The sequence below is a fragment of the Pelobates fuscus genome, chromosome 12 (assembly GCF_036172605.1).
Source record: "Pelobates fuscus isolate aPelFus1 chromosome 12, aPelFus1.pri, whole genome shotgun sequence".
Taxonomy (NCBI): Eukaryota; Metazoa; Chordata; class Amphibia; order Anura; family Pelobatidae; genus Pelobates; species Pelobates fuscus.
The window spans coordinates 74,624,526-74,638,382 of NC_086328.1; the positions used below are offsets into that span (position 1 = coordinate 74,624,526).

General features: G+C 46.2%; 1 protein-coding gene across 4 annotated transcripts in view; it reads left to right on the forward strand.

Moving 5' to 3' along the window:
- Positions 1–13,857, forward strand: part of LOC134579473 (glutamic acid-rich protein-like) — an 85,874-nt gene that overhangs the window by 47,780 nt on the left and 24,237 nt on the right. For 2 of the 4 annotated variants that reach the window (XM_063438778.1, XM_063438777.1), the window contains exon 7: positions 8,486–8,542. The exons of the other annotated variants lie outside the window; for them this stretch is intronic. In XM_063438778.1, the coding sequence (XP_063294848.1) occupies positions 8,486–8,542 (57 nt within the window). The remainder of the gene's footprint in view (positions 1–8,485; positions 8,543–13,857) is intronic. 4 annotated transcript variants of the gene reach the window in all.

Below are 13,857 nucleotides of genomic sequence, written 5' to 3' on the forward strand. Positions count from 1 at the left end.
GTGGGGAACCTTTGTTTTGCTCTTTTAGTTGAGAGAGTCTGGTGTATCTGCTGCAAATGCTGAGAAGAGTTTGACCTTTCGTAGTTTGTTATGTAAGTTGCTATGGTAAGAGAATTTTACTAGGGATTTAATTCTCCAGAAGCCGTTGCGGGTTGGAGGAGGGCATGTGTACCCCAATCCTGGCATCCTATATGCAGGTCTCCCACCTGGTGGACACTCCCCTAGGGCACCAGATGGAAGACTGTGACCAAAAGGATACAGTAGCCAATCACATACATACACAGTCAAACACTCCCACAATGACATCACAATCCCTCCTCTCTATCCTGGAGATAATTGGGAAGTAATCCAATTATCTCCAAGGACAGAGGCAAAACTCCATTAAGCACATGGCAGAAAAAAGACCGTAAAATACAATAAAATACACAAGGTTACATTTATTACATAAAATACAGACATGCAACATATCCCCAGATAGCTTAGGTCTGAGCGCACATTATTACTGAATGGCGCTCAGACAACACACATACAGTTCAATTGCCATGGAGCCAAAATCTTTTATTACACGAATAGGCTCCATGGCATAGCTATCTGGGTTAAATGAGTTCATTCAGTAAATCTGTGAATGAACTGGCCGCGTGTGAACTGCAGACTGCTGCCATCCAGTGTTCAGTATGCATAGCCGCGGCCACCCAGTATAGTTAATTAAGCTGCGGTTAACCGCAGCTACTGGATGGTCAATTAACGGCACACGCACGTTAAGCTGCGGCTAACCGCGGTTTCTGGGAGGCCAATAGACGGCTGTATGTTCGGTAGATAGAATCTACCGAACGCCCGGGCAGAAATACACAAATAGACCTTTCTGCATAGGAAAATAAAGTATTTAAATGCCGGTCCATAGTCAAAAGGCAACAGGCAGGCAACCAGGCTCCTCCAATGCACAGTGGCAAGATTGGTTTCGTCACAGTCTCCCTTCATTCTGCAAAGATGTTTTTGAAGTAGCACTGTTTTGTTTTTTTGGTGTGTAGAAGGTTGGGAAGCTGGTGTCGTACAGAGCAGCAGTCCAATGCACAGTGGCGAGATTGGTCTCGTCACAGTCTCCCTTCAGTCTGCAAAGATGTTTTTGAAGTTGTACTGTTTTGTTTCTTTGGTGTGTAGAAGGTTGGGAAGCTGGTGTCGTACAGAGCAGCAGTCCATTCAGGATTGGATGTTTCAGCTGTTGACATCATTGGAAAGTGCGGCCCACTGGGCCTACATGTGCTGGCATTATGTTTTTATGGAATGCGGTCAAATTATTTGGACCCCTCCTTGATTCATGCTTCTAGTTTGCCTATAACAGATTTTCAGTTCATGGTGGTGCTTTGACAGGGTTGACCCCACTCAATATGGGGCATATTTTTTTTGCAATGGCACTGCTACACAGGCTATGAGTTTGGAGACTTTGGAGCTGGGGGTTGAGCCTCAGCTTTTGGGTGACTGTAAGTCGAATCGCTATTTGCTGCATGTTCACCCTCACTTGCTTTAATGCTTTTACAGGTCGATTCCCTCGTATAGTTTGGGTTTTGGGCGATTCTTTTGTTTATTAGGTAGCTTGGTGTATAGAGCACAGGCCATAGATATTCCTTTTAAGAAGGCTAAGGTGCAGTGGTTGGGCACAAGGGGTTTGCTTTGGCAATTTCAGGAAAAGCTGTGCTCTTTCAAGGAGGGTTCCACCCGCTACCATTCTTGTAATACATGTTGGGGGCAATGACATTGGGAAGGTCAGGTCTGTTTGCCTTATCCACATCAAGAAAAATGATTTAGCTCATTGTTTTGTGATGTTTTTGGGGGTGTCTGTTGTTTGGTCAGAGACTGTCCCTTGCCCAGCTTAGAGGGAGTCTTCTGTTTCCGAGGCCTTGGAACAAGCTCGTAGAAAGATTAATTTAATGGTTTCTAGCTTTGTTAACCATATGGGTGGTTGGGTGGTTTCCTGGTTCATCACACCGCACAGAGGGGATATTTCTGACTTGATGAGAACAATGGTTAATTTCACTAACCTCAGGTTGGATATTTTTAATGCCTGCCTACAGGCATAAGGCACTGGCTTCAGAGTGCATTTTGTCCACCGTTTGAATAGTGTATTCCCATGTGTTGGCAGGGGTTCCTGGCTAGCACGATATGTGCTATGTAGTCACTGGGCTCTGGAGAGGCATGCCCTGTAAGGACACCTATGGCAAACAGGGCTAGAGCTCAGGGATTTAATTTACCTTCTATGTTGCGGTAGGACATATTTGGAAAGCTAATTTTATGTGTTGTGGAACTCAATAAAACCGTGGCCTATGTCCTTAACCAGTAATTATGGTGTTGGAATGTTAATTGTAGATTATGCTAGCTTTAGTGTACCTATAATCTTAATTTTATTAATGACAGGAGGCGAGTATTTGCTTTAGTCTCTCTTTACTAGAACTCCACAGCAGCACAGAAAAACAACCAATCAGAAAAAAGTTAGGTACTATAAAACCCCCTTCCCATTGCATCATTTCCTCTTTCAAGCTGCGACAAAACAGAACAAAGGCAGAAAAAATAATGGGAAGCAACGAAGTCCAGATACGAAGAATACAGCAATGCCCAACATCTGAGAAGAACTGTCAACCAGATAGCGTTGATGGACTGAAAATAAATAAGTCAATGTCCACCATCCACGAAGAAGCGCCACACCAGATAGCGCTGAAGGACTGGAAACTGAAACGAGAGAAAAACAGAATCGAACAGGTTGATTATCCAATGAAATGTATTTTGAATAAACTTGTAGATACCCAATGTAGCAAACAAAATTACCTTAATATGTAGATATCCCAACCCTACTTATGAAAAACAAACATAAGGACAGGTGACAGGTAGCAGAAACAACAAGCAGAGTTGTATACGTACCTGATTAATCTAAACTATAAAATTAAACAAGGGAGGGATAAGAACGGGTGGGAAATACTCGCCTCCTGTCATTAATAAAATTAAGATTATAGGTACACTAAAGCTAGCATAATCTACAATTTTATAACATGACAGGAGGCTTCGTATTTGCTGTTTTAACGCTCAGTCAACAAATTCCACGCTGTTTGTTTCGCTGGTACTCATTCTCTGAGGTACCCGAGCAATCCCAAATGGACTTTCCAACTGCGATAGATGACAATACAGCGACCGATGGAGGTGCCAGTTGATGAAGTATCCCAAAAACGGAAAAAACATCCTCCGCTGATAGATCCAATGTACGTGGGGTCACGACCTGTTACCTACCAGCCGGTCCATGAGCTGGCAAACTGACCTATTAGCCATTTCCCTGCAGTTATAAAATGTCGAAGGTCATTTGTGGACTTAGGGCCGCGATAAGACACTGCCACCATGTCTCAACTCTTGATGTATAAGGTTGCTCCACCGATCGTGCCAGGGGCACCCGGCAATGTGGCCTTGCAGGCAGGTCTTCAATCTCAAGGAATGCGTCTAAGTCCACCACCAAATCGCAATAGAACTGAGTAGGATCTGTCGTTCCCTTCTGGCCTACCCGGTGAGATGTCTCCTCCGAGAATAAATTTATAATGTGGGCAAGAGTGTGCTCAAACTAGCCGTATCCTAAGTGATTCCAATATTCCAAGTGAACTGAGTAATCCTCGGACGCGGTAGAGGAAAGACTCCAAAAGGACGTCCATTCAGGTTTCCGAACTGAACTTGTGTGGAGGAACGGTGGTCGACTATTCTGGGAATAGTGAATCCCAGAAATCTTCAAAGGAATGGGAAAAGCAAACCGGAACGCGGATTTCCATCCAGAAATGCCCTCGTCCAAGAGTGAAAGATGACTGTGTAGGAGTCGGGGTACACCAGGTACCTCCATAAAGTCTCGGAGGTCTCCTCGACGGTAGTTGAAAAATAGGTTAGCGCGAATCCAACAAAACGGCTCCTGTGAGGGATAAATAGAGCATAGACGGAGGGTCCTCTATCTCCGAACCATGTTCACCAGGTACACGCTCCGAGGAGACGGGGCAGTCCTGCCATCTATCCCAAGATCCTAATGACCGGGGAAGCAAGACAACCGGGGTTTCCGGTCTTACCATGTGATCCATACGTACGGTTTTACCTTCAGACCGGGTAATAGGCCTTCCACAATCTTGTTCCCCGAGCAAGGCAGTGCCCATTTGCTCCATGAAGGTCTCCGTATCTCCTGACATCTTGACATGCGAGAAACTGCCTGCGCAGTTTGTTCATGATGGTCTGGATATCCAAAACAGAAAGCAATCTCTGTATCAAATGGTGCAGAAAATGACAAAAACCTGCACTCTCATAATACCGGAGGGCCATCCGCTAGCCGTACCATCTCCAGAAGAGTGTGTAAAGAAGTGGGAGACTCCCCCCGTTATACCTCTGAGTATTTCTTGCGAGTTTTACAGCGGTCCGGATCTAGTAGATCCATTACAGAAGATAGAATAGAGGGACGCAAGAGGGACGCCCCTCTATGTAGTCAGCAATGTCTTGCGCAGGTACAAGCCTGTGTGATGAACAGATGGCCGGTACTGTAGAGCGTCGAGTGTATGAGAGAGCCGCGCCCTCTACTACTGTGATCGCACACCGTGAGAGCGTCCGGCTGCTAGCCTGAGCGGGCCGCGCCCGTTAGTAACCAACAGCAGAGTCTACATCCATGATCGGTTCTCTCTATGATAATGGGTCCTCCCAACCTGTCCTCTGTATCCAGCCCAGAATCTGGTTGAGGACGAGTGAGGGGCTGCGCCCTCTAATAACAAATCAGTATCTGGTTCTGTATGAGAGGGTTTGCCCTCTGTTCCTGAAATAAATATACGCGGATCGAGGTGATGGAGGGCCGCACCCTCCCGTGGTGCAAACTAGAGTCCCTAGAGATTCAGGGTGACCAAACTGTAGGGCGCACCAATTATAATGTCAGCATAAGGCTGAGGGCAATCTTCGGAAACAACGGTGGAAAAACTATCAACCGACTAACCGGATCCCGTGCGCGCGCGCGGGGTCCAGGTAGACCGTTGGTAGCCTGAGGAAAGCTGGAGACGTTCTCCGCAATCCACGAGTGCCCGAGAGGTCGGAGGAGGTCAAGTCAGGCCTCATGACGACCCGAGCGAAAAGGAAGTCATGAAAAACAAAAAAGCAACAATTAATGTAGATAAGAGAACATACACCAATTCTATCTGGATAGAAGGCAAACAGCAGGCCGGAAGGTAAGAAAAGTAAGTCCCACTGGACAGGGCCAGGAGTTAACCCAACGCAGGAAAAAAACTACTGAACCTATAAGGAGTCCGGGAGGCAGATACGGAGTAGCTGTTAAAGACAAGGAAAAAACACCTCTTTCTCCTGTAGGAGTCTGAGTACCGGTCCTTGCCTGTGCGAAGTTCTCCTTGGAGACGTGCCGTCGCCGGTTTGGAGTAAACCGTGGATGTGTCCCGGGTCTTCATAAGAAAGTTTGCCATTCAGGCATGAGGTTTAGGGTCTTCACCCTTCCCACCATATTCAGATGGCCGTATACTGGTGTCCTCTTGAACACTATGGCAATGGTGTTTGTCTGGACACCTGCCTATCTCCATATCACTGGTGGGTACTGGGATTTCCTCAGTGACACTACCCCAGGCCTGCGGCCAAAAGGGGTTCGGTACCAATAGTGTAGGCCCGCCAGTAGGGCACAGGCCCAGCAGGCCAAACGAATGGACACAGAAAGGTTAGCCAAGCAAATAGTCAGACATAAGAGGCCATTCAAGTAGGCACCGACATAGCAGGTTTATTTAATGGGCACAGGCCTAGTAGGCCGTTCTTATGGGCACAGACATAGCAGGCCATTCTTATGGGCACAGACATAGCAGGCCGTTCTTATGGGCACAGACGATAGCAGGCCGTTCTTATGGGCACAGACGATAGCAGGCCATTCTTATGGGCACAGATGATAGCAGGCCGTTCTTATGGGCACAGACGATAGCAGGCCGTTCTTATGGGCACAGACGATAGCAGGCCGTTCTTATGGGCACAGACGATAGCAGGCCGTTCTTATGGGCACAGACGATAGCAGGCCGTTCTTATGGGCACAGACGATAGCAGGCCGTTCTTATGGGCACAGACGATAGCAGGCCGTTCTTATGGGCACAGACGATAGCAGGCCATTCTTGTGGGCACAGACATAGCAGGCCAATCAATGGGGCACAGACATAGCAGGCCAAACTTGGGTTGTGCATTATTACCATATTGTGATGATTATGTTAGTTATATAGTGCCATCCAATTCCGCAGTGCGGTTCAATGGGTATAGAATGCGTAATGGGGACCTCTGAGTTCGTGAAGAGGTCCCTGAACCTAGTAGATCCTCAGAGCATCCTGTGACCTGGGACCCCTAGGCACCAACCCATTTAGACAGCATAATGCCGTGTGAGTAACTTGAACCGGGACAGGCAGACCGTAAATGCCCAGCAGGCAATTAGTGGTAGTCCAGCTGCATTGTGTATAAGCGGAAGTTGTGCCAGGGACTATCATGTCCGAGAGTATAAGGGACACTGAGCGGTACTCTCCTTAGACTGTGCATTGGTATGCACATGCTCACAAGGATCTGTTTGAGATTTCTTATCGTTATCATAGGATACCAACAATATACCGACCGAAGGGTATTGAAACCCTTGACACCTCCAGGAGTAGGGCTAAACAATGAAATCCCCTAAGAACCTGATAAAATTCATAGTATCAGTGTAGACTGGACTCCCCTACCAATGAGTCAGAGCCAGGTCTTGTATCTTCTATATGCCATGAACAGAGAATTCCTACCAGAGTAGTCTCAACTGAGACCTCATAGCTGGACCAGAAAAAATATATATACTGGCACTGAATACACCCTGTACGGAGTCCGTATAACTGAGTACATATATACCTGTAACCCACAGTAGGCCGTGATATACCTTGTCGGTAAACTCACAGAAACCTGATATATATATATATATATATATATATATATATACTGTCCGCAAACTCTCAGAAATCTGCGGAAAACACTGTCGGCAAAACTCACGGTAATCTGTGATATACACTGTCAGCAAAGCTCACAGCAATCCGTGATATACACTGCCAGTAAAATGCACAGCTTCTGTGATATACACTGTCTGTAAAAACTTAATCTATGATATACACTGTCAGCAAAGGACGGCAAAAAACTCACAGCAGTCCGAGTCAGCAAACCCAACTCTTGAAATATACACTGTAGCACGCACAGCAATCTGACATATGTATTGCCAATAAAACTCCCAGCAATCTGAGTCAGCAAACCTAACTCTAGATATACACTGTAGCACACACAGCAACCTGACATATGTATTGCCAATAAAACTCCCAGCAATCTGAGTCAGCAAACCTAACTCTTGATAGTATTGCCAATAAAAACTCACAGTAAGATGTGCATAAAACTGTAAAGATTTAGAAAAAAAACTGACGTGCAAAAAGCCCTAAGACCACAGAATCTGTGAGACACGCACTGTAAGTAAGCTTACAGCCATGACAAAAGACAAAGGCAAAACTGAAGTATTCCCCTGGGGGGTCCCAGCCGGGTAACAAGTAGCCGTGATCCGACCACCGCGGACGGAGGAGGGGTCGCAAGTAGGCGCACTCTCCTCCGCCCGGTCGGCCGTCCGCAGCTCTCAGAAGAAGTGGAGTGCGGCGGGCGGCCACGTGGCGAGCGGGCGGCCACGTGGATGAGCGGAGCGGCCGCCGGGTACTCGCGTCCGACCGCGAGTACCTCGGGTGCCGGAGAGTAGAAAAGGGGTTCGGGGAAATCAGGAGACAGTCCGAGGCTAGTCACCTGAAACCCCGAAAGAGCAAGCAGCCCGCGGGTAATGGCGGGACAAGGAGAGTGGGGTATAGAGGGAGGAATCCCAACAAGGTAAAACAAATACATCTAAATACCATACACCTAACCACATAAGCAGAGGAGATACATAACAGAGATATATAGTTAAACCCAAAATATATCCTGTAAACATACAGTAAGGAGAAAGTATATGATATAAAATAAGTAACTAAGTACAGATGACAAAATAAGTAAATAAATATCAAGATACCAAAATAAATCCTAATAAAACCCAAAACCACCCACTATAAGCAGGAGGCAGTGGTACTCTGACCTGTACTGATGCGGAGCAGCAAAGAAAGAGGAAATTATGCAATGGGAAGGGGGTTTTATAGTACCTAACTTTTTTCTGATTGGTTGTTTTTCTGTGCTGCTGTGGAGTTCTAGTAAAGAGAGACTAAAGCAAATACTCGCCTCCTGTCATGTTATAAAATTATTGGGCATGGGCACGTTATTTGGGTTCGTGCTTCAGCAGTCAGGTAGACCTTTTGCATTTTTAAAGGTGCTCTAAACTATCTCTTTAATATCATTATTGTGTCTGAGCTGGAACAGGTTTCCTCTCCTTTTGTGTGAGTTGCATTATTCCATTAACCATTTCTCCAATTTTTCTCATGTTTAGGCCTGTATGGTTGTGCTGCCTGTCATCATGCCCACTGCCTGAAATTTTTAACAAAAGGTCAATATTTCCATTTGTTTTTCATTTATATTCTTCTTTTAAAATCTACAGAATGGTATGAAGTTACTGAGGCTGAATAAGTGGTAAAAATCTTTAAAGATTCTGCACTGTGTTGAATTATTTGTTCTAACGAATCACACCCTAGTTTTTTGCCATTTAAGGTTTGTTGTACGTATATAGTGACATTTCCTCGTTATGTAAAAGGCAAGAGAATGGAACCATTGACACAGGGAGAGCCCTATTTAATTCTCTAAAATAAATTTGACACAAAATAGGGGACAGCAGGACACAGGCTACCTGTGCCATAACAACTACAATGAGCTGTAGTGGTTATGGTACTTACAGGTTCCCTTTTATGTGAATATAAAATGCTATGAGAGATTGCAATGAATGTATGCCAATCTGTATGTTTACCTAAACACCATATTTTTTCCATTATTAGTCTGTACATATGAGTGCCTTTGTAAGGTTTCTATCGAGATTTTACTTTTCTAGTATTTTTTTAGCATTGTTCAAATGCCATGGAATGCAATATTTCAAGGCAGGCTGATCATTCAAATAAATGGAAGAGCATTTTAAAGTATTATCAAATCTCTAGAAAAAGATTCCATACCTTCAAGATATTTGTCAGGATATTCAGGATATTTCTCTTCAGGCATCCACCTGCTTGGAAACTACTTTGCAAGGGTTTTATTTACTAAACATGTAATTGTGGATAAATGCCAAGCGAAATGAAAATTTTAGTGCAACATAGTAAAACAGGGATAATAAAAGAGCCTATTTATTTTTTCCAACTAGGCTATTTTGTTCTTAAATTTAAACGTTTATGTAATTTTCTTGAATTTACTATATATTTTCAGTTATGTATATTGGTTTCTTTTTTCTTGTTGATTACTTGCTTACCGTCTCCCCTTGCGTTCAAAGTGTGCTAATGTCATCCATTATTACATCATACAGTCTCCCTCAATTCCATAATTAAATGAAGCTTTTTTTCTGACTTTTGGTGAAGAAAAGTCCATTGTTTGACCATTCTTTTTAGAATGTATGCAGATCTCTCGTGATTCATTTCCTATATGATTTACTTACTATCACATCTCCAACCTGGAACCCACTAAAATTCCAAAATAAAGACTTATTTCAAGGGTTGCATGTTTCAGTTTCACTCCACAAGAATAGCAAATCATGCATTTAACATTTCTGTGCTTTCCCCTGGATTCACTGGCTATGGAAATACATATATTCTCCAAGACACACGTGTCATTTTACATTAAATAAGATAAATAATTTAACTTCTCTACAAGATTGGAATTAAAGTCCTCATTAGTCATGTGAAATCTTGTAATATGTATCCTACAACATGTATGTACGTAGCTGGGAATGTGGTGCGACTAAGAGAAAGGAGACTACCCCAATTCTCCCCCCAATAACGACAAACAACGAATATTGGATGAAAAAGGCCACAGCATTTATTAAACTTGCAACTGTAGGACTCATCCAAACTTTATTCTTTTCCTTTAATTCAAATATATATAAACACATGAATATATATACATACCATAATTAACATATAAATTACACTTATGCCCTTATTGCCCTTATTACACTTATTGCCCTACGGCCTCCAACTTAAATAACCGTCCTTGCCAACGAACTAACCAGGTGCCTATGCACCAAAACTTTACCCACTGGTGTCTCGCCTCCCCCCTCGTCCAAACCAAAAATTCCAATCATTTTAAATGCTCTACCACCAGCCGGCTTTTTGCTCGGTGGGCACATCCTATTCGGTAACTTAAAAGTTTACCTTACAGAGCAGGGGAGGTTGAGACCCACCTTGTCCATCTCCTGACATTCCATCTGCTCCCCAACCCTGTTCAAGGACATGCTTCCCGCCACAAACCCCGCTGTTTTAACCTAAAATCAGCGGGGACACCACCAAAACAAACCAGGCCTGTACCACCACTTCCTGCATCGCAAGACGAAAAAAGGCCTAGCCCGACCACCATCACCCAGAAAACACAGTAGCTGCCACACATGTGAAAACACCTTGTGGGAAAACAAAATCCCCTTACCCTCGAACATCTCTAGAGGTCCTCCAATTTTGCTTCATACGGCAGCGTACCATGCACTGATTATGGGCCAAAAGATATGGGAAATGACCTCCCACCAATCGAGTTTATTTATTTATTTTTATTTTATTTATTTGATTCATTTTTTTTCTTTCTTTCTTTATTTATTTTTTAAAATTAACTTATTTATCATAATTTTTTTTTTTAACTGCCTTTGTGATAACATAATAATAATAATAATAATCTCTCTTCTTTTCCAAAACCAATACCCTCTTAGGGGCAGATGCCAAACACCACCTTGGTATCGTCCCAAGCTCAATGCCCCCCAGGGGAATAACCCAAACATTAGGGACAGGTGGGACAGCTGAACCTGCTCCGGGAGGAGCCGAATCCATTTCATACCTCCGGCACCAAACCAATGAACCTCCACTTCAGAAGGCGCACAACCCAATAGCTCACCTCCCGGACGGACACAAGCATGCCACCTGGGAGTATTACCAGGAAAAAGACATTGATAGATTTTCTGTATCCCAAGTGCACCCTGGGAATTGTTACTTGTACCCAAAGAACTGGTACTCATTTATCTACCTCAAAGGAATTAATGGATGAGCCAACGCCGCTGAGAATTGAACCTACAACCCCCCAAGGATTGAACAAATTCCACGAAACCAGCATTACTTCACCGAGCCATCTCACCATACCCCCTCCTGGTTCTTTGCGCCACATGTGCTGACATACCCATCCTAAAAGCCTCCAAGGCAGCGCTAAACCAAAAGGAATGCCACAATATTCCTTGCTGAAAATCCCCAGAACCATCAGACTCGAGCGAAAGACCCAAAGAATTGGGAATGGGAAAGAAAAGATCCCATCCGCATAACCCAAAAGAGGGCCCGTGCATACTGGGCGCAGCTCACAGTTCTCCACAAAGGAAAAGTGCAATAGCCGAACCCCCATACCCTTCCCGAAAAAACAACCGACCCAGATTGTCAAATACTTATAGTGATATGATCCATAGGGCACCGAATGGCGGCAAACAATACCCCACCACCACATGGTCTACTAGGATTTACCAATACTCCAACGTGCCTGGCCCCCAGGAGCATAGCGTCCAGGTGGCATTGGAAACCGATCCACGGACCCATTCCCTCACTCTGCCAGACCAAGCGACCAGATGTCCACAGGGCAAGACGTCCCCTCCAGATCCGCCTGCAGGGCGACCGCCCCTTAAGCAAGCGAACCACCAGAGGGGAGAAGGCTGCCAGCCGAATTATGGCCTGAACAACCCCCTAATTGTCGCAGTGAAACACTACCCTTAGATCCTGAAAACGTGACCCCCAGACCTCCACCGCCGCCAAAATGGGGAAAAGCTCCAAAAAGGACAGATTCTTTGTGAGCCCAGAGACATGCCAACTGTCTGGCCACATGGGAGCACACCAACTAGAGCCCAGAATGGCCCCAAACCCCACCGCGGCAGCCGCAGCCGTTAATAGGTGGAGGTCGGCGTTAGAAAACCTCCGACCTTTGCCAGCAGGACTGGCCATTATATGCAGCCAAGAAGGAGTCCTAAACTGCCAAAACCTCCCACAGCGGCCGAGGGAGCCGAATGAAATGGCGAGGCCCGGAGACCCAGACCGTCGCCACAGCCAGACGCCGGTTAAAGACCCGCCCCATGGGCATGATCCAACAGGCAAAATTCAGCTCACCCAGGAGCGACTGCAGGCAGTGCAACTGAATCTTGCGCCACCCCATAGCCAAGGCCCCCTCGCGCCTTGAATCTTATCCAAAGGCAAGCGACATTCCCCCGCCAAAGAGTCAATCTTAATGCCCAGCAAGCTGAGACAAGTGACCGGGCCCACCATCTTGTCGTGCGCCAACGGGACCCCAAACTGATGGAACACCTCACCCAGAACCCGTAGCAGCAGCACACAGGTTGGCGAATCGGCGGGACCCACACAAAGGAAATCGAGGTAGTGTAGCAAGGAGTCTATCCCAGCCTCCTTCCTCACCACTCAGTCCAAGAACGTGCTGAAGCATTCAAAGTAAAAACAGGACATGGAACAACCCATAGGGAGGCACATATCCACATAATACATGTCTTCAAAACACAGCCCAGAAAATGGTGACATTTCGGGTGCACCGGCAGTAGATGGAAGGCCGATTCCATATCAGCCTTGGCCAACAAGGCCCCAGGGCCCGCGGGGGTACGATAAATGGAGATTCCGACAGCATTTTCCCAAAACCCATGCTCAACCCATCCAGTAGGATGCCAGCCACCTGACAATTCCTATAACTGGTGAGCCAAGTCCGCATCGCGCTCACGACCACCGGCGCCATCGCCCTCTGACCCCAAATCCCCTATCTCTCCAACTATACCCCGCTTGAAGCAGCAGGGATGGGCGGGATGGGTTCCCCTACAGGTGGAACATTTGTGTTAGAAATGACAAGATGCCCCCCATTTGCAGTGACTCTCGTTGAATTTCCAACAACAGCCCGGCTCTGATGCGCGGCCAGTGAGGAGGAGGGCCCCCCGAGAAAGGACAAGAATCCACACTGCTGGGGGGCCGGGCGGGTCATAATGGAGAGCCAGAGGCCAATGTCCATCTGGTTCCATGAAATTGAAGGGCACACCGCCAACCGTTGACGGAACTGCTCGTCACCACCACCCCAGACCGCCATAGGTACAACAAGCGTTGCAAATGGTATCCCGGTAGCAGAACTGCTTTCCACCACCCCAGACCGCCATAGGTACAACAAGCGTTGCAAATGGTATCCCGGTAGCAGAACAATGCGGAGCACTTCTGCTGAGCCTTTTCCCCAATTACACTGGCCAGGATTGCAAATGCGCGAATCCAATTCCCGAAAGCCTTAGAGATCTTGCAGTACCGGTATTTCTCCTTGTTTTTTTTTCAGAGACCCTTCCGTCCTTTTCCATTAAAGGAGGAGCCTCCACCATGGGAAGGAGGGAAAAATCTCAACAAAGTCTCCCCTCCAAATTTTTTCCCTAACCTCCTGTTTTAGCTGCAAGCCCAAGGGCCCTGACCAACACATATAGGCGGACCCACACGGAACGTCAGCAACACCCGGGGGGTCACCTAATGCTAGGAACCCCCCTGCAAAAGCAGGCGCTGTGGCACCCGACGCCGTAGCAGGGGTGCCAGCATGCCCACCCACCCCCCGAGGGGAACCCCCATGACCCCAGGAACTGTCAAAAACCCCTTGTGGCTGCAGCGCCGAGGACCACACTAATCG